The 22,335-nt window shown below is 44.5% G+C and overlaps 1 protein-coding gene across 1 annotated transcript in view; it reads right to left on the bottom strand.

Annotated features, from left to right (window-relative positions):
• Window positions 1-21,728, bottom strand: part of CYP2U1 (cytochrome P450 family 2 subfamily U member 1) — a 38,325-nt gene extending 16,597 nt beyond the window's left edge. Inside the window, exon 1 of the mRNA XM_089660800.1 lies at window positions 21,148-21,728. Within this exon, the coding sequence (XP_089516926.1) occupies window positions 21,148-21,652 (505 nt within the window). The 5' untranslated portion in view covers window positions 21,653-21,728. The remainder of the gene's footprint in view (window positions 1-21,147) is intronic.
• Window positions 21,729-22,335: the final 607 nt, after the last annotated feature.

Here is a 22,335-nt window from a genome sequence, read left to right as displayed (position 1 = left end):
GGCTGACGAATTTTGCATTATTTATTCTGTTGCACCCAAAAATATCAAATAGTTTTGATTAGGGATGCACCGATAATGCTTTTTTTTAGCAACGAGTACAAGTACTGATATTTTTTTTTTTAAGTACTCACTGATACCAATTATTGATACCTTTTGCCGCCAATTAGGGAGATCAAGATGAAAAGGAGGAGGAGCAGGGAGGGGGGGTCTTCATCATCTATTAGTGTGCTGTGTAATATTAACATCTGGCTGAGACCAAGTGATGAAGAAACAAGGCGCTCCCAACACTCAGCACTGCTGGCCCCACAGGAGGACCATGCTGTCATCCCACATCCTCCTCCAGTCTCTTCCATCCCATGTCCTATTCTTCCTCCAGTCCCAACTCCTCCATCCCATGCCCTTTCCTCCTCCAGTCCCATCTCCTCCATCCCACATCCTCCTCCTCTTCCAGTCCCATCTCCTCCATCCCACATCCCCCTTCTCCTGCAGTCCATACAACATTTTTAAGTGCAGTGAGTAGCCATTTTTGAGTAAGTAACATAAAATACAGTGTATTGAGTGCAGAAATCAGGATGAGAGTAGGGTGTTGGTGTAGGAAGAGTGAGACAAAGGGGTGAGAGACAGCAAGAAGACAGTAGGAGGGAGAGGACAACGATCGAGAAAGAGCGTGAGAGAAAGGGGAGATTCTCTATGGCAGTACAAATCCCAGTACAGCAGTCTCCCATTCCTCATCTCACACAGCACAAGAAGATGTCCACCAGAGGGGTCACAACAGCCTGTCAGCCTTCTCCCTTTATATATATATATAGGCAGTGCAGGGTTAACAATATGGTCCTGATTATAGTACAGCTGTGTCCTAGTCCACATTCACAGGGCAGCACATGGTTAAATCATGGGGCTCCATCTAGCCTAACAGATGGGCTGGATAGCACACGGGCAGTACAGGGTTAAACAATGGGTGTGATTAGCAAATTGGGGGGGCTTCTCTCCCCTGCAGGCAGTACAGGGGTTAACACTGGGATCCTGATTAACCAGTGTGTCTCCTCTCCCTGCAGGCAGCACAAGTTAAACACGAGGATAAGGATCCTAATTAGCGAAAGAGCCATGTCTCCTCTCCCCTCCAAAGGCAGCAGGAGGTTAACACTGGACTCCTAATTATAGCTTCAGCCAGCAATCACATGGGTTAAACCCTGAGTTCCACAGTCAGCAGCGGGTTTCTCTCCCGGCAGGCAGCACAGGGGTAGAGATGGGCTCCTTTGTATGGGGTAGGCTCCATCAAAAAAGTGTTTTGTCTGTCTCCACATACAGCAGAGCCAATGGAGGGAGGAGGAGAGCTATGAGCACCAAAAAGAATGTCTTCATCTGGTGGGCTGAGAGAGGCTAATGAAGTGAGCACTGCAGTTCTTCTGAAAGGCGTTCCTGCACACCCACACTCTCCTGTGGTGCTACATCCAGGCTGTTCATCCCTCCAAACACAGCAGACTCCACAGGTGAAGATTAATTTCCTTCAGACAAACTGATGGCGGGGAATCCCGCTGACAGCTGAATGACTCATCGGCTGTTAAGAACGCGATGGCCTGCTATTCCTTTTGTTTCATCATATTAATACACCAACATTTGTGATGCTACACAAAAGAAATGACAAGACCTGCACTGGACACAGTGTGACACAGAATAAGAAGCTTCACTGTCCTCTTGCTGCATAGGGACAAGCTAGCTGCAGCAATACATGGACACGGGGCAATCAATCAGCTATGACTCTGCATTCTGCAGCCACAACCTGTGAGCTCATTTTTACAAGGAAAGACAAACAAACAACATAGAGAATATAATTACACCAATACCTAGTTAAACAGCAAAAATATTTGAAAGTGTACAATGTCTTTAACACTTGAACCCAGTTTTGCACTTAAAGTGTCACTAAAGACAAAACTTTTTTTTTTAATTTTGGAAGGAGTAAGGGTTATAACCCCTGTCCATTGTTTATTTCTTTTTGCCATCTGATCAAATACCACCAAAAGAAAGCTCAATTCGTGGGAAAAAAAGGAAGTAAATTTCATTTGGGTGCAGCGTTGCATGACCGCGCAAAAATAAAAGCAGCACAGTAACGCAGAAAAGGGGGTAAATCCTCAAGAGGGCAAGTGGTTATTTCATAACAGCTTTGTTGACATTGTAATTCTGTGATCACATGATCCCCTGGCTGCCGAGTAACGGGAGCTGTGCGCCCCTCAGCTGGATGACATACATATACTTCATCCAGTATCCTGTGCCACCTGCCCCAGTAAATGTACTGTAAGTGGGAGGAAACTGGTTAAAAAAACATTACTATTTCGGTCCAGCTCGAGAGCCACTTTAAACCTTAAATGAAGACAAATTCCTTGTATACTGTACATCCTTGGCCAATAAAGCCGATTCTGATTCAACAATTCTGAAAAAAATCAGGAGAGTTCTATTAACATGCACCATAAACTATAGGCCAACTTTATCCTGAACACAACCAGGGATAACCTACCTGGATATACTAAGATGCACATTTATGTAGTTTTATTGTCCGTAAGGACATTGTCAACTCACAATCTACCTCTCCACCTAGCCCCCCTCTCTCCATCAACCCCTCAACCTTCCCCTCCTCCGACCTCATAGCTGCACTACCCCCCACTATACCTAACGCCCCGCACACTATCACCTCCCCAACGCTCAACTCCTTCAGCCCAGCTACCACTGAGGAGGTCTCTAAGGTCTTCACTGAAGCCCGCCTCACCACCTGCCCCCTGGACCCTATCCCCTGACAGCTCCTCCAGTCACCCCCCCCCCCATCATTCGCTCCCTCACCCACATCTTCAATCTCTCCCTCTCCACTGGCACTTTCCCCTCCCCTCTAAAGCACGCACACATCACCCCCATACTCAAAAAACACTCCCTTGACCCCACTGACCTAAACAACCTTAGACCCATCTCCCTGCTACCATTCACTTCCAAGCTCCTTGAGTGCCTGGCCTACAATCACCTAAGCGCCCACCTCACTGATAACAACCTCCTTGATCCACTACAGTCTGGCTTCTGTCCCCTACACTCTACCGAAACCGCTCTACTTAAAATCACCAACGGCCTGCTAACTGCCAAAGCTAATGGCCATTACTCTGTCCTCCTGCTCCTTGACCTCTCCGCGGCCTTCGACACAGTCGACCACCCTCTCCTCCTCACTAAACTGCACTCCCTTGGCATCAGGGACGCTGCTCTCTCCTGGCTCTCCTCCTACCTATCCCAACGCTCCTTCAGCGTCACCTATAACACTGCCACCTCCCCCCTCTCCCCCTCTCTGTCGGAGTCCCCCAAGGCTCTGTCTCCCCTCCTCTTCTCCATCTACACCTCCTCCCTTGGCAAACTAATACACTCCCATGGCTTCTATTACCACCTCTATGCCAAAGACACACAAATTTACCTGTCCACCCCCCACTTCACCCCCTCACTCTCCGCCCGCATCGCCCACCTCCTGAATGACATATCAGACTGGATGTCACTCCATTTCCTCAAATTAAACCTGTCCAAAACCGAGCTCCTGGTCTTCCCCCCAGCCCGTGCCCCCCCCCATCCTCTCCATCACTACTAACAACGCCACCATTACCCCCACCCCACATGCCAAAGTCCTGGGTGTCACCTTTCCTTCCAACCTCACGTCCAATTACTATCAAGGTCATGCAGGCTCCACCTCCGCAACATCTCCAAGATACGTACATTCCTCACCCCAGACACTACTAAACAACTCGTACACTCCCTCATCATCTCACGCCTGGACTACTGCAACTCCCTTCTCACTGGCCTACCCAAACAAATGCTATCCCCACTCCAGTCAATCCTGAACTCAGTGGCGAGACTCATCCACCTCACCAACTGCTCTACATCCGCCACCCCCCTCTGCCAACCCCTTCACTGGTTCCTGATTGCCCAGCACATCAAATTCAAACTGCTAACTCTGACCTACAAAGCCATTCACAACGCCGCCCCAAACTACCTAACCGACCTGATACCCAAATACCACCCTACCCGTGCCCTTCGCTCCTCACAGGACCTCCTACTCTCTAGCTCCCTGGTCTCCTCCTCCCATGCCCGATTGCAGGACTTCTCCAGGATGTCCCCCATCCTCTGCAACTTCCTACCCCAATCCATCAGACTGTCACCTACCCTCCTCACCTGTAGGCGCACCCTGAAAACCCACCTCTTCAGGGAAGCCTACCCCACCCTCACCTAACAACTGACCTCCTCCACTCCTCCCACCACTCCTTCCCCTACAGCCATTTCCTCCTGTACCACTTCCCCTCCCTCCTAGATTGTAAGCTCGAAAGAGCAGGGCCCTCGAACCAATCGTGTATTGTATTGTTACTGTCTTGTCTCAAGTTCTGTCCCCTTTGCTATTGTAAAGCGCTGAGCAAACCCTTTGGCGCTATATAAATACTGTATAATAATAATAATACATAAACACTATAAGTGCATAAAGCGGAATTCCAACCAAAAGTGGAAGCTCCGCTTATTTGCCTCTCCCCCCCTCCACTGCCATATTTGGCCTTTTTTTTGGGCGGGGGGGGGAGCGGATACCTGGTTTTGACAAGTACCCGCTCCCACTTCCGGCTCAGTTCCCCTCCTAGCGTAGTGAGCCGAAAGTTCAGCTCCCCTCCTTCCCCCTGCAGTCTTCTGGGACACTTCACAGGTCACAAACGACTGTCAGGATGTGCAGCGGAACTCGCATGCGCAGTGGGCACCCAGCTGTGAAGCCATAAGCTGTCACAGCTGGGGGCCCACAGTTGAGATACCAGTCCAGGGGTGAGAAGAGGGAGAGAATGGATTGCGCAGGTGAGCACATCACTGGACCCTGGGACAGGTAAGTGTGTGTTTACTAAAAGCCAGCAGATACAGTTTACTGGAACTCCGCTTTAAACTTCCCTTAAGGCATTTTTAGTTTTGGATGGAGTGGAGATGGATTAGAACTCTTGTCAGTCTTTATTGCTGTCTGTGCCCCGTTATGTACATTCAGTCTCTCTATTTGTCCTGTTTACCATTATCAGCAAAAATGAAAGTAATACAAAACCTCAAATTTTGGGTTGGCACCAGAAAAGTTGGGGAGATTTACTAAAACTGGTGCAGCTGTGTATGTAGACAATCAGCTTCTAAGGTCAGTGTGTTCAATTAAGCTTTGGCAATAAAACCTGAAAACTGACTGGTTTATATGCAGAGCTGCACCAGATTTTGCACTCCCTGGTTTTAGTAAATAATCCCAACTAATAAAGAGGAAATCTTCTAATGGGGACACTAGACCTGGTAACCCTGGTGATACCCAAGGATTCCCTCACTTTGGAGGGATTTCCACTCACTTTCTATTTTGGCTACAGCACAGGACAAGTCAATGGAAATCTCTGCAATGGGACACAGATGGCAAAAAGAAATAAACAACTGACAGGGGTTATAACCTTCCTTTACTCTATCCAAAATAAAAAAAAAAGTTTTGTCTTTAGTGACACTTTAAGTGCAAAACTGGGTTCAAGTGTTAAAGACATTGTACACTTTCAAATATTTTTGCTGTTTAACTAGATATGGGTGTAATTATATTCTCTGTGTTGTTTGTTTGCTTTTCCTCATAATAATAAGCTCACAGGTTGTGGCTGCAGAATGCAGAGTCATAGCTGATTGATTCCCCCGTGTCCATATATTGCTGCAGCTAGCTTGTCCCTATGCAGCAAGAGGACAGTGAAGCTTCCTATTCTGTGTCACACTGCGTCCAGTGCAGGCCTTGTCATTTTTTTTGAGCAGCATCACAAATGTTGGTGTATGAATATATTGAAACCAGGGGTGGACTGACCATTTGGAAACTCGGGCACTGCCCGAGGTAGGGGGCCCCATGAGATGCCCCTGGTACCTTTTTCATAGGCTTTTTTAAGTTTTGGCAAGGACACAGGGGCCCCATGATCCCCTATTGCCCGGGGGTCCCATGAGTTGTCAGTCCGCCCCTGATTGAAACACATATCTTCCAACATGGTGCTCTCTCTGTTAATTGTTCTGTCTGCTTGTGTCTGTACACAGGACTAAATACACTGTAGCTCTTACCTGAACCAGTACTAGACTGGGAGGCTCAAGGATTGGGGGATATGTTGTTTCTTCTCAGGAAGTGTCAAGTCTCACACTACAGAGAAAGGTCATGTATTAACCTGTGCCTAATACCTCATGTTTGAACATAAACAGAAACTTCTGACACAAGATTTACTGTACTATAGGCTGAGCATACAGGCCAACAAATGAAGCCAATGCACATTTTATTCAGATGAAAAACACAAGGTACAGGTAGGAACGTTTAGCATATCTTTAGGACCAGTTCATACCACAAATCACATAGGAATGCATTGTGCACTCCTGTGCAATTCACATACTATCTGCGTGCATTGCGATTTCAGCCCATTCATTTGAATGGATTGAAATTGCACCAGACCACAGCAAAAGCAGTGCATGCATTACTTTACAAACACAGAGCAACCAGATTGCGTGGTACTTCTGTACAATGCAATTTGATGCAGGCAAAGACACTGCATTTGTGACCTGTGTTTGGGGTGTCATTAACATTGCACTGACACCTGCTGCAGATGGCAAGTGCAGAGCATTTTGAACGTGGTTCAGGAAACATGCAGGGAAAGCAGGTTTCCCACACCACATTCCGGTCTGAACTGGGCCTTAATGTTTGTTTTACCTTCCGTCATGAAGGGGTTAAAGATAACTCATAATTGGTTGCTATGTTTTTTTGCCTTAATATATAACCCCACTATTTTATCATATATTCCATTTTAATGGCATCACAGCCTTCAATATGAGTATTGAAATGCCTGTCTTTACACACACATGAACTTTAATGGCATCTGAGTCTTAGCCCGTAAGGTTCAATATTGAGTTGGCCCACCCTTTGCAGATAAAACAGCTTCAACTGTTCTGGGAAGGCTGTCCACAAGGTTTAGGAGTGTGTCTATGGGAATGTTTAACCATAATTCCAGAAGTGCATATGTGAGGTCAGGCACTGATGTCGGATGAGAAGGCCTGGCTCGCAGTCTCTGCTTCATTCCAAAGGTGTTCTGTCAGGTTGAGGTCAGGACTCTGTGCAGGCCAGTCAAGTTCCTCCACCCTAAACTCCCTCACCCATGTCAATATGGACCTTGCTTTGTGCACTGCTGCGCAGTCATGTTAGAACAGGAAGGGGCCATCCCCAAACTGTTACCACAAAGTTGGGACAATGAAATTGTCCGAAATGTCTTGGTATGCTGATGCCTTAAGAGTTCCCTTCACTGGAACCAAGGGGCCAAGCCCAACCCCCCCTGAAAAACAACCCCACACCATAATCCCCCCTCCACCAAATTCCACACTTGGCACAATGCAGTCAGGCAAGTACCATTCTCCTGGCAACCGCCAAACCCATTCTATCAGATTGCCAGACAGAGAGGCAAGATTCATCATTCCAGAGAACATGTCTCCACTGCTCTAAAGTAAAGTGGCAGCGTGCTTTACACCACTGCACCCAGTTGGCGATTTCTGCGCACTATGCGATTCAGCATGCACTGACCCCACTCTGTCATTTTTTCGTGGCCTAGCACTTCGTAGACACACAGGGAGCTCACTCTTGCAGTTGGGAGATAATCACATTAGCACTCCTACATTTTTTATTCAACACAGAAGAGAGGGCAAGGCATGCACAGGATGCTGTGTGACCCAGAAGAGGGAGCTGACCTGTCCCCCTGGTGCATAGGGACCAGCTAGCTGCATCAATATATGGACATACAGGTATTGATCAGCTATGATACTACAAACTGCAGCCACAACATGCGAGCACATCATTACAAGGTAAGACAAACACAACCGAACGAGTGACCCATCCTTTCACAAATGTTTGTAGAAGCAGTCTGCATGCCTAGGTGCTTGATTTTATACACCTGTGGCCATGGAGGTGATTGGAACATTCAAATCCAATGATTTGGAGGGCTGGCCCAATACTTTTGACCATATAGTGTATCGTTACAAACTGGATTTTGTAAATCTTTTGTGGTTGGACCTGAAATAAACAAGCAACTGAAGAATAAATACCTCTACCTTTTCATGAAAATTATATTGATTAGATGTAGGCAAGCTCACTTTGTTAGAAAAATGTCTGTCGGCACAGTATCCTGCTGTTATCATGAACCTTGCTAAGTAAACAAAGCCTCTCTGCAAAATAAAAATCACAGGCACAAAATAGTCAGCTACACAATCCAAGTCTTGTGATGCAAAACAGGAAACTAGGTTATTATTACCAATCTGCAGTAAGAAAAGTGTACAGTTCAAGCTTTGCTTGATTTTACCCAAATATAAAAAAAAACTAAATTCCTCTAATAATTCAATTTCACATGTGCTCACTGGTCTTATTGATGCTTTTACATGACTGCAGTCCTTCCTAAAGGCAAAACAAGATATATTTTTTTCTTTTTTTTAACCCCTTCACGCCTAAGGGTAAAACAAATCTAAATGCCTAAGTAAAATTTTGCAACTTTGACACGTGTTAGTAAAACTGTACATATCGTCACAACTACTTTGTGAAATATACCTTGTTATTTTCAGGACAAATTGGGATTTCATTTGGTGGTAAATGGTAATGGAAATCTCCTAATTTTTTTATTACCAAAGGAAAACTGGCCCAAAATTGTAAAAAAAAATAAAATATTTTTTTAAAAAATGTACCAGTGTGTTTCTTGTTACTACCATAACCTAACACCAAAGAACAACCCAAAATAAATTTTCCTGCTTCTGACGAAAACAGAGATACCACATATGTGTATGTTATTTGTACCCATTGTACAGCCCAGAAACAATAGTGCATACTTTACTTCTTTTTTTTTTGTCCTACCTAAAACACTGACACTTATTAAAAAAAAAAATATTTTTAAAAGATCCTGACCTTTGACCCTGACCTTGACCCAAACACTAACCCTGGCACCAGGGGCCGACTGACAACTCATGGGGCCCCCGGGCAATAGGGGATCATGGGGCCCCTGTGTCCTCGCCCACACTCAAACCACACCCAAAAAAGCCTATGAAAGGTACCAGGGGCATCTCATGGGGCCTCCTACTGACTCCAGGCCCTCGGGCAGTGCCCGAGTTCCCAAATGGTCAGTCCGCCCCTGCCTGGCACTGACCTACTACAAACCTTGATCTAGGTATTTTTTCTTAATTTTTTTTTTTATTTTTTAATGTTTATTTCTTTTTTTTTTTTTACACAGTTTTTGTTTCCCTTTGCAAGGAGAGAGAGAGATACAATGTATCTCTCTCCTGCATTCAGAGACAGAAAACACAGGGGCATGCTTCACAATGACTGATCACTGTGATAGCCAACAAGGGGCTATCACAGCAATCAGGTAACCCAGAAAAGGGAGTTCTGGGTCCCGATCATTAGTGCAGGGCCCGGGGCTCTCAGAGACACTCTTGTCCTTGTGCTGGGGGCGGCACACTCCCAGCACAAAGACAGATATGCAAATATGTGGCCTCATGGAAAAAAAACATATTTGTGTGACATTGGGGCCAAGAGGTTAAGTTAGAACTCTTGCCAAGGTTTTATTGATGTTTGTGCCCCCAACATTTCCCCGTACCTTCTACACAATGGCAGGTGTCATCTGGACCAAAATAGACAGAATTCTACTGTTGACATTTGCCAACATTAGAGGAGGAGGCAATCTCCATTGAAAAGGCTAAGGAAGTTAAGAACACACTTAAAATCAAAAGTCAACTTATTTCTTTATGGTATAAGTGGCACTTGTAGTTTTCACATTCCTTTGTGTGACTTGTTTGTACTGCAAAAGTATGAAAGTCATGCTGATCCAATGGCTTTAAATCCTACTGAGTCTCTGACCTGATACAAGTGTGTGACCAGATGTTCTGACTTCACTCTGACATTCTAATATGCACATTGTTCAAGGTCAGCAACAGAGACAGCCTGGCAAGCAGATCAGTGATGGTAGCCCCATATTTATCTCGGTACAGTTCTGTTAGGTGACAATCACAGCAGTAATACTGCTCCATATACTAGTATTCGATGTATCGGCTAGATGTTGATCTCACCATTACCCCTGGTAGTGTACAACTGGTGGTGTTTAACAGAGATCTCCAAACTTTTCAAACAAAGGTCCAGTTTACTGTCCCCCAGGCTTTAGGAAAACCAGACTGTGGCCAGTAGGGGTAAAAAATGTCCTGGTCACACCATCTGTGAGAATAAACATGGCCCCAGGGTTGGTGGTCAGTAGGAGGAGGAGTAGCGCCCCATCACTGATATTAATAGACGTAGTACACCATCATTGGTGTCAGAGGTAGAAATAGCGCTCCATTGTTGGTGTCCGTGGAAGAAATAGTGCCCCATTGTTGGTGTCAGTGGTAGAAAAAGAGCACCATTGTTGGTGTCCGTGGAAGAAATAGTGCCCCATTGTTGGTGTCGGTGGTAGAAATAGAGCACCATTGTTGGTGTCCGTGGAGAAATAGTGCCCCATTGTTGGTGTCAGTGGTAGAAATAGAGCACCATTGTTGGTGTCCGCGGAAGAAATAGTGCCCCATTGTTGGTGTCAGTGGTAGAAATAGAGCACCATTGTTGGTGACAGTGGGAAGAATAGCGCCTCATATGACTGGGAGGAATAGTGCCCCAAGGACCGGATAAAGGCTAGCAAAGGGCTGCATCTGGCCCTCAAGGTTGCAGTTTTTAGACTCCTGTTGTATACCAACAAAAACTTTCAGGGCACATTCACATTTAGGTGTTCCATTAAAGTGCACTCATGCACACATAACACATTATAATTGGGCTGCCAATGCACAGCAATGAGAACATGTACATGACCCTTTTTTTGTACTACAATGCATGGTGTGCTGTTGTGTGCTACAGTGTGTTGTGTTCTACTGTACAATGCACTGGGGTATCATTCACAATGAATAGCACTACACATCACAACACATAAAACAGCTGTGTTGCCATGCATTGTGGAAATGAGCATTATTGAGTGTGTTTTAGCATGCATTGCTGCATTGTGAATGGGCCCTTAAAGTGATTCTAAAGACAGAAGGTTTTTTACCTTAATGCATTCTATGTATTAAGGTAAAAACCCTTCTGGCTGCAGCTCCCCCCTCAGCGCCCCCATACTCGCCCGAGCCCCATCTGCTCCAACATTTTTAGTAGCATTTTAGTAGCATTTAGAAACGCTAGCATTTTATTAGCATGTTGATAGTACATGCAGGGGAAAAAAAGCTAAAAAAAAGCTGTTAGGAGCATTTTTGTAGCATTAGGCTCCATGCACACTAGCATTGTTTTAAGCTCATAGAAGCTATTATCAGTATATTTTTTTCTGTTCTTAAAAGCTAAATAGTGTTATCCTAGATGTCCATTCACACTACTTTAGTCCATTAGCATTTTTTGAGCATCTAGGAGCAGAAAGAAAACTTTTTTTGTAGAGTTATTTCAGCAGAAAAAGCACTAAGCGCTCCTAAACATTCCTAAACGCTACTAAAATGCTCCTAACAGCTTTTTTCTAGCTTTTTTTTCCCCCTACATGTACTTGAAAAATGCTAATAAACCACTGATGCTTTTAAACGCTTCTGAAGGTTACTAAAATGCTAATAAAAACCCTATCACCAGTGTTTTTTATCCAGCTTTTTTCCCAACGTTTATTGAGCTTAAAAAAAAAAACGCTAGTGTGCATGAAGCCGTAGGAGCATTTAGGAGCATTTAGAAGCGCTCAGCGTTTTTTTAATTCTGCTGGAAAAACCCTCAAAAAAACTCGACAAAAACAATTTTTTTCTGACCCTAAACACTGAAGTTTGAAAAACGTTACTACTGTACCCTAACATAGCGTGCATGGACACAGGATAGCATTATTTAGCTTCTAGGAGCAGGAGAAAAATGCTGATAACAGATTCTAGGAGCTGAGGACCAAGGGACGTATTTGTCCCATGTTTTTAATTGCCTGTATCATCTGATTAAGAACTTAAAATACTTTTTTTTTTTTGGTTTGAGTCAAAATATTAGTTCTTATCAACAAATGGATCTAGCTTTTTGCCAATTATTTCATGAAATGGCTTAGTTACTTAGCAACACTTAGTTAGCAACTGAAGTGTACGAACTTTAAAAACAAAAAATTGATTCTTTTGGCGTTCCGTAATCTTATTGTCCTCAAAGGGTTAAAAAACACTAGTGTGCATGGACCCTTAAAGTGGAGCTCCACCCAAAACCGGAATTTCCATTTTAATGCTTTGTCCACTGCTCCCCATTAAGGATTGGCAACTTTGGGGAGTGGGAGAGCGTGTACCTGAATTTGACAGGTACCCGCTCCCACTTCCACTGCGATCGCCTAGGCCAGTGATGGCGAACCTTTTAGAGACCGAGTGCCCAAACTGCAACCCAAAACCCACTTATTTATCGCAAAGTGCCAACACTGCAATTAAACTTGAATACTGAGGTTTTAGTTTAGAAAAAAACAACCCATACATACACAACATACATCTTTTGTCTGAAAAGAAAAGCACAATAACAGAGCTTCCACTGGCCACCATCACAAGGGGGCAAAGTTCCATTGGCCACCAGCACAAGGGGGCAAAGTTCCACTGGCCACCAGCACAAGGGGGCAAAGTTCCACTGGCCACCAGCACAAGGGGGTAAAGTTCCACTGACCTCCAGAACAAGGGGGAAAAGTTCCACTGACCATCAGCACAAGGGGGCAAAGTTCCACTTACCACCAGCACAAGGGGGCAAAGTTTCACTGACCACCAGAACAAGGGGGCAAAGTTCCACTTCCCACCAGCACAAGGAGGCAAAGTTCCACTGACCACCAGCACAAGGGGGTAAAGTTCCACTGACCTCCAGAACAAGGGGGCAAAGTTCCACTGACCACCAGCACAAGGGGACAAAGTTCCACTGACCATCAGCACAAGGGGGCAAAGTTCCATTGACCATCAGCACAAGGGGGCAAAGTTCCACTTACCACCAGAAAAGGAGGCAAAGTTTCACTGACCATCAGAACAAGGGGGCAAAGTTCCACTGACCACCAGCACAAGCTAAAATCTTATGTTAATAAAAACAAATTTATTAAAAGTCACAGCCAGTCCAATATATATATCCTTGGTAGCGCGACCGGCCATGCAAAAGCTCAGACGATTCAGGGCTAATGAGTCGGGGGTCATGATGTCATTGCCTGGCACTGCTACTCCTTTCCAAGCATGTGCATGACCCCTATTGCGCTGTTATCCGATGCTCGGCTGCTGGGGCAACATGGCTTGCGTGTTGACAGACAGGGCTCTGTGTGCCCGCTGCGGCATGCATGCCATAGGTTCGCCACCACTGGTCTAGGGGTTGTCTTTTTTGTAGTTTATTGCTTTACGAACTTTAACAAGAGACGGGGTTAAAGCATGGAATACTCCAAAACGCTCAGCACTTAAAGATTAGAGGACCATCTTCTCCTAGAGCAGTGATGGTGAACCATTGTGAGCCCGAATGCCCAAACTGCAACACAACCTTATCACTGACAGCATTGGGTGCGCACCCCTGGGGGCGCACAGGGGGTGTGTTCCATGAGGACGTCCATGGAAGCCTTCCCAGAACTAGACAACCGCACTGTAGCCTGCTTTTGGCTATAGCACGGTTGGGAAGCAGTTAATCTCACCTCTGCAGGGTCGGTATGGCTTCCAACCCATCAGCTCATTCCCATCCATACTGAGCATGTTGCCCTTGGTCCCGGAGTAGTGTGGGAGCCGTTTACTTTCATCCACACTAGACACGTCACCACTGGCCCTAGAGCAGTGTGGGAGCTGCTTCCTGTCATCCACGTCCATTGCCGGGTATGTCACCCGTGACACCAGAGCAGTGTGGGAGCTGCTTCCTCTCGTCCACGCCCATCCCCGGATACGTCACCCCTGACGCCAGAGACATGTGGGAGCCACTTCCTCTCGTCCACGCCCACCCTGGCCCCAGAGACATGTGGGAAATATAGTTCAAAGGGGAGTGTGAACAAGATCTGGATGGCCGGTCAGTGTGTACGGTCCGTGTGCGCTCATCTTCCTCTTCTTCCTCGTGTCCCCACTGAGATGGCTCTCCGTGCCAGCTCAGGCACGCGTGCCATAGGTTCACCATCACTGGCCTAGGCAAACGAATGCAGAAGTTGTGTCCCCCCCCTCCCCGTAGTCTTCTGGGACACGTGACAGGTCCCATAAGACTACGGGGCCATTCAGAAAGTGCAGTGCTACTCGCGCATATGCAGTGGGCACCCAGCTGTAAAGCCGCAAACTGTCACAGCCGGGTGCCCACACTAAAGATGCCAGCGCCAGGAAGAGAAGACGGCTGGTGAAACCAGCGGTGGTGAGGATAGTGCTGGATCAAGGGACAGGTAAGTGGCTGTAATATAAAAGTCAGCAGCTACAGTTTTTGTAGCTGCTGCCTTTTTTTTTTCAGCTGCAACTCCACTTTAAGCAGCAGAATTGAAATGCAGAACTGAAAGTCATACCACTGCTTCATAAATGGTGCCTGCTGGTACTGTGCAGCACTGTAGCAGCACATGGACATTGCTCTGCCAATCACAACTACAAAAGGGAATTTTTGTATGTAGATCTAAAGAAAAACCCTTTGAATGTTCATAATGGAACATGGCCAGGACATTCATTCCAGTGGCGCTAAGATACTCTGTAATTATCTTTTGATATGAAGTATTATAAATAGATCAGGTCATTCTAATACAGCCCATGTCCATAAATCATAACCTTTGAACACAAGGACTTTAACATGCCATGCTGTTCAACATGGATAATGAAAGGGCAAGGGTAATATAAAAGGGAGGTAGGTCGCCAAGTGAGAGGTTCACCCACTCAAAGTGGGTGCTTTTGCCATTACCATCTAAAATGATAAGGTATTCCACAGCTTAACTACTCTTACAGTAATGAACTCCTATGTATACTGATAGTAAAATCTTCTGTGTTCCCTAAACCACTAATGACTCACTTTTACAATTTAAAAGGGAGACAATACAGTTACTATACAATTCAATACCGAAGGATTAGGAGGGTCCTGCCCATTGATCTTACAATTTAAAAGGGAGGGGGAGGGGATGATACCAAAGGTAATAGCTGTAGGAGATGACCTGATAGAGGTGGTCGACATTCAGTTTTGGCAAGGGCGAGGTAGACTTCTCTGAATAAAATAATTTTTAGGCAGACAGATTGGGGCAGGGGGTTCTAGAGGATGAGAGAGGATCTGGAGGCGTGAGAGGAGGTCAAGGAAGCTAGAGAGGAAGTCTTGGGAGATGAGGACGATTTGGGTGATATGATGAGATGAGATTGCTGATATAGTGGAAGGCAGTGCTGTAGATGGCTTTGTATGTTGTTGGTAGTATTTTGAATTTTATACATTGGGTTAGTAGAAGCCAGAGTCTAACAGCAGCATTCATGATGAACTGGAGGAGGGTTAGCCTGTGTAGAGGTAGGCCAGTGAGAAGAGAGTTGTAGTACTCAAGGCAGGAGATAACCAGAGAGTGAAAGTTAGAGTTGGTTGTTTTGTGGTGTTGTTACCTAAGAAGAGATGAATTTTGGAAATGAATATATGTGTATGTTATTTGTTGTTTGTACCCGTAGTACAGCCCAGAAACAATAGCACGCATTTTGTTTTTGTCTTTTTTTTTTTTTTACCTAAAACACACTGACATTGACACTGACATTAACGCTGACACTGATAGCAATTTTTTTTTAAATCCTGACATTTAACCCTGACCTTTGACCTTGACCTTTGACCCTGACCTTGACCCAAAACCTAACCCTGGCACTGAACTAGATCAAACCTTGATCTAGATATTTTTCGTTATTTTTTAATATTTATTTATTTATCTTCTTTTTTTTTTTTTACAAACATTTTTTTATCTCTCTATGCCAGGAGTTAGAGAGATACAATGTATCTCCCTTCTCCATTCATAGAGAGAGAAAAAACAAGGGGGCCGAGCTGCACAGTGACTGATCACTGTGATAGCCAATCAGAGGCTATCACAGCGATCACGTGACCCAGAATCGGGAGTCCCGGGTCCCGATCGTTAGAATGGGACCCGGGCTCTCAGTGACACCGCGGTCTCTGTGCTGGGAGCGCGCAGTGTGGCGTGCTCCCAGCACAAAGACAGGTATGCGAATATGCGGCCCCACGGAAAAAAGTCCAGTTCCGTGCGGCCGCATATTTGTGTGCTATCGGCATCAAGGGAATAATTTATATCTGGACTTTATTTTGCAGTTATAAAACTAGAGGGAATATTTACTAAAACCGGAGCATTCATAAACTGGTGCAGCTGTGCATGGTAACCAATCAGCCTCCAACTTCAACTAGTTCAGTTAAACACTGACAATAAAACCTGGAAGCTGATTGGTTTCTTTGCAGAGCTGCACCAAATTTTGCACTCTCCAGTTTTAGTAAATCCCCCCCAAACTGTCTGCACTCTGGGATTTGCACGGTTTTAATTCACAATGTGGGGTTGATTTACTAACACTGGAGAGTGCAAGATGCAGCTGTGTATGGTAGCCAGTTAGCTTCTAAGGCTGGCCATACACTCTACAATTTTCTGTACAATTTCTGCCCAATTTCCTTTAGATTAACCTTCAACTGTGTAGTGCAAGGGCCCACCTAACTGAATACAATTGAAAGTGTTGTTTAGGTTTGACCTCATATCATATGTTTTTTGGTAAATCTAAAGCAAAATTCTCAAGAAAATTGTATAATGTATGGCCAGCCTTACTTCAGCTTTTTCAATGAAGCTTTGACAAAAAAATCCTGGAAGCTGATTGGTTTCTATACAGAGCTGCTCCGGATTTTACACTTTCCAGTTTTAGTAAATCCCCAAACTGTCTCTGGGATTTGCACTGTTTTAGTTCACAGTGTGTGTCTGGCACACATTATATTGTTACTGTATTGCACATTGTCATTATATGAGCTGTATGTTGGGTTTATTTTTTTTTGCTCATTATCATTTTGTTCACTAGTTTATATAGCAGTGCACATGTGAGGGTAGGGCAGATGGTTGGTAGTCACATTTTCCATGTTCCCAATTAACTCATTGGGTGTCAAGTCTGGGTTACGTGAGAGGTCTACCACGGGGTAGGTTCTTCTGGGCTACGCTAGACACCTGAGACAGGGTCACTTTCCTACACGAGATAACTTTGCTTTAGTGCCGCTTCATCAATGCCCTGACAACCCTGAGACTGCTGTGGGGGAATATTTGACATTAAGGCAGGACTCTGATTTTATAGATGACCAATACACCTTGTACACTTGCACAACAACTGTTCTCCAGTTAACTGTTGGGTCCCCGTGTAACACCTGGTTCACATATCCATGTTCCTGAGGACCACGTTTTGCACGGGCACGAGAGCCTGTTCATTTGAATGGACTCCCGTGTCCTGGGACACACAGGGAAGAAGTCCCTGCACTTCTTCTGAAAAGGCAGCCCACCCAAAAGGGGAAGTTCCACTTTAAAGACTGGGCCCCCGCTCCCCATTAAGGATTGGCACCTTTGAGGGGCGGGGGGGAGCGGGTACCTGAATTTGACAGGTACCTGCTCCCACTTCCGCTCTGATCACCTAGGCGATCAGAAGTGGAAGGTGTCATCCCTTCCTCCCTCCCCATAGTCTTTTGGGACACGTGACAGGTCCCAGAAGACTACAGGACCATTCAGGAAGCGCAGCGCTACTCGTGTGTCATAGCCGGGTGCCCACGCTGAAGATGCCGGTGCCCACGGACAGAAGACAGCCAGTAAAACGGGCTGCAGGGGACACACCGCAGGACTGAGGGACAGGTGAGTGTTTGTTTTTTAAAAGTCAGCAGCAACAATATTTGTAGCTGCTTTTATTTTTTGACAGCATGAGTGGAACTCCGCTTTAAGTATGGTGGTATGTTTGAGAGGGGAGGGATAGGTGCCAGTGGAGAGCTTGAAGATGTGAATTAGAGACTGTAGAACAGAGCAGGAGGGAGCTGTAGTAGATACAGTATATATAGCTAAATCTAAATCAAATCAATTTGTCCATACATAAATAAAATTAAAACCATGTTTTGGAAATAGAACTAACTACAGTGAACTAACTATGCTTTTACCTAACAAAATCACAACCAAATCTATCTGTTTAACCCTAACACCTAGCTAGGAGGGTGTTACATCTATACAGGACCAGTGGGCCAGACCCAAAAAACACACTAAGAAAAACTCAGGAAACACTAACCCTCCTGGCTGGACAGCATATCACTCAACCTGCCTCCACACTACTTTTCAAAAATGCAACTTGGCAGAACTTAGCAGAAACACCCATTCATAGTCCGAACAAGGCTACTTAAAAAGAGTCTCCATGGGAGACTAGGGGCTAAAAAGCCAAACCTCTGACTTGGAAACAAGGCCAAGTGACTTGCCTTTGAACAAAACACAAGAACTGGTATGCAGAAAAATGGTAGCAGGTGCTGGGGGCTGTTGAGTCCAAATTTAAAATATTTGGATGTAACAGAAAACAGTTTTGTTTACCGAAGGCCTGGAGAATATCTGTAAGCAACAGTGAAGCATAGTGAAGGTTATTTGCTAGTTTCAGGGTGCCTTTCTGCATAGGTAGTTGGGGGTTTGGTCAGAATTAATGGCTTCCTCATGTTGGAAAGCACAAACAAATGCTTATTTCTCACACATTACCATCAGTGAAGCATTGGATTGGTTCCAAATTCATTGTGCAGCAGGACAACTCCAACCATACAGCTAATGTTATAAACAACTCTTCAGCAAAAAGAAGAACAAGGTGTCCAAAAAAAAAATGGTATGTCCTCCATGAAATTTTGATGACAACATCCCAGAGTCTCTTGGGATTACATAAAGAGATAGAAGCAACTGAGACAGCCTAAATCTACAAAGAAGTTGTGGTTAACGTACAAAAAAATTAAACATCTATTGTATTTAACAGATTACTATGGGAAGTTCACCCTAATCAGCCCTAATCACCCTCCTGGTTCCTTGGGGGCTTTATGCTGGGTTCTCATGGACCTCTGGTACACTCAAGGAGAATGTTGAAGGATCATTTGGTTATCACTCTGTGTTTTGTGAGTTTCTGTTCTATTAACACAATTAATTATTATATACATGCTTGTTAGCATATTTCATTGGCTCACTTGATGTAGGTGTCTCATGTGTTTCACCTGATGAAGATTTTTACAGATTAATTGAAATGTGTTGGAGATTTGTGGCTAAAAAGATCTTTTGAGACTTTAAAGACCTTCGTTGGTGTATAATTTATTACATGGCCAAGATTTTGGGATACATACTGTATAAATGTATATTTCAAAACCAGAGTATCTACGTGACAATGTTTTTATGGAGTGATCTTATGGATTTTGTATAGTAAAAATAGTTTTTTTTATACATTGTTGTGGTGTTGGCTTCATTATAGACCCATGGGAGACAAATCTCTATATGGTATAGAGACGTTGCAGCCCTTAACTCATGGATGATTAAAACATTTCTTTGTCCATTTATACCCGGCCATCCTCTGATCTGTTCTGCCTAAAACAGAAAGGGACTCATCCCCTTCCACCTTTTTTTCAGTGAACTGCATTGAACCCAGAGGTAGACGGGTGTAAACAGACACCAGTCCATTTACACCCACCCATAGAGTTGTATGGACCTTCTGATCACTTCTGCCTGAAAAACTGACAGGTGGACCTGATCGGATCTTCGCTGTGAAAGGGGCCTTAGAGATCTAATCAGCTCTGTCATTATTGACTATAAAAACAATTTTGTCTTGCATTGAGCTCTAGTAAAAAATATTACAAAAAAGATAAAATCTTTATCTATGAAAGATAAAATTCCCAATTATAACAGTTTTGTCCTTAAAAAAACGGGCAGGAGACACCTGCCCACCCTTTGGAAAGCCATATCAGCACCTGTTATTATCCTTTCCCAACGCTGACAGTGGCATACACAAGGTAAATTGGATCTTTGATATATTTTGAGTCTTCATCATAGAAAAGTGAAGGAAAGGCTGCACTGTAGGGAGATTTTTCAATAACTATACCTGTGCAAAAATAGTTTCTCGCAATGCCTGAGGTGCTCCTTATCATCTTCCAGCATGTCAGAATAATTCTGGGCAATGCTCAAAACCTGGAATGTCAGAATGTCACATTATTGGTAAACGTTTTGTAAGTAGCCTAGTCTAGCCAAGAGCAGACCACATTTTCAGAGATATTCAAAAAGTTTTTTACCAAAATAAGTGAACGAATGATAGAAATGTATATATATATATATATATATATATATTTTATTTTTTTTTATTATTATTATTTTTTTTTTATAATAATAATTTTTATGGCAATTAATGGTTGTCTCCTTTCACTTTTGGATTGACCTTGTAGCTGACATCTTTCAGACCTCAAATGCTGTATACTCCAGCTGATTTTTTGTACTGATACGTGTGCATGCTCTTCAAGCTTCAAATTAATTTTGACTGATGTAATGAATTTCTTTTGTTTTTGTATGTAAAATGTTTTTATGGACATTTTATATTTTTTCATCACATTTTAAACGTCCCTTTTCAGGCCAAACATTATTGTCACTAGTCAAATAAATGCTTATTGCTTACATATCAACTTAAAGCGGTAGTAAACTGCAAAAAAAAATTCTAAAAAATCTTCTCCCTGCAAGCTAAGAGCATAATGTGCTAGTATTCATCGCATACTATCACATTATTAATGACTTACCTGAAAACTAAGCCCTCCAGCAGCGCGCTGTCACGGTTCCCCGAGGCTTTCATCTTCACCCAGTCTTCCTTCCAGGTTCGCGAACTACGGCCATCTGATTGGCACGCCGTCCATTGAGAGCACAGTGCACATGCGCCGGTGACATCACCAGCACTTCTACAGTAAATGTCTCCTAAACAGTGCACATTTAGAATATATTTACAGTACCTACAAGAAAGCCTTATTAAAGGCTTACCTGCAGGTAAAATATGCAAAAAGAAGTTTACTTCCACTTTAATAAAACAAAATAAACACATACTTATAAACTTAGCAAAATTCAACTACCACAACTTATAAATATTGAACGCTGTCAAGTCTTTTACAGTACCCCATGATTCTACCTTTCCTCTTGGTGATGATGTTGACCAGTGGCACACTGGGTCGATCAGAAAACACTTCAGAGTGATTGACCATGGCATCTTTCACAGTGTCGAAGTCATTGAGGATGACAATGAGACGCGTGCCAATGTACAAGCCATAGATCTTGCCGTAGAGTTTTACCATATTAGTGAGTACAATGTGTGGATATAGGAAAGCCCCTCTTCTGGTGGCCCCTGCAGGTGCCTTTCTGAGACTACTATTGTCCATGCCATATTGCAGGAGCTGGAGAAGCCACCCAGGCATCATCATAAAGCCAAAGTTCCCCATGAAGGGCATCGGAGTGGGGCCAGGTGGTGTGTTCCTGGTGATAATCTGGAAATAGGCCCATAGAGAACTCATCAGCCAGTATAGCCCTAAGAACAGGAAAGTATAGAAAAGCAGCACTGGCCAGGTCGCATTATAACTGAGTGGCAACCAGGAGGATATGTAATCCTTCCAGAACACGCTCCCTGTCAGTGCATCCATGCTCACGCTGCAGACACCCGTGTACAGGCTTCTTAGGATGTCACAGATGGACCCACACTTATACTGCCGCTTTTGGTGTTGTCATATGAAATGAAGAAGCCCAGCATCCCTCTAGGTGTGCAAGCTTCATACTCCTCCTGCTGGCCTCTGTGTGGTACAGACTTCAGCTCTCCTCACTGCACATCACTTGTTGGCTTTGCACTCATTTCACCCTATGGTGTCAAACTGGAGGCCCACCAGCCAGGGGCGGACTGACCATGTGGAAACTCGGGCACTGCCCGAAGGCCTGGGGTCAGTAGGGGAGCCCATGAGATGCCCCTGGTACCTTTTTCATAGGCTTTTTTGAGTTTGGGCAAGGACACAGGGGCTCCATGATCCACTATTGCCCGGGGGCCCCATGACTTGTCAGTCCGCCCCTGCCTCCAGCTGTTGCCAACCTACAAGTCCCATGAGGCACTGCAAGATTAACAGTTACAAACATGACTCCCAAAGGCAGAGGCATGATGGGACTTTTAGTTTTGCAACAGCTGGAGGACCGCCAGTTTGACACCCCACCCAATGACTTCTACCGCCTATTGAAAAGTGAAATGTAGTGAAAAACAAAATTAAAACACATCAAATCAGCTTTAACCATTGGGCAGCCATTGATGTAGCAAAAGTCCATTGCGCTCAATTCTGTGGCA

This window comes from Staurois parvus, unplaced genomic scaffold, assembly GCF_062004578.1.
Source record: "Staurois parvus isolate SC_StPar_1 unplaced genomic scaffold, SC_StPar_1.0 ptg000032l, whole genome shotgun sequence".
Lineage (NCBI taxonomy): Eukaryota > Metazoa > Chordata > Amphibia > Anura > Ranidae > Staurois > Staurois parvus.
This window is presented reverse-complemented; position numbering and strand designations above follow the sequence as displayed.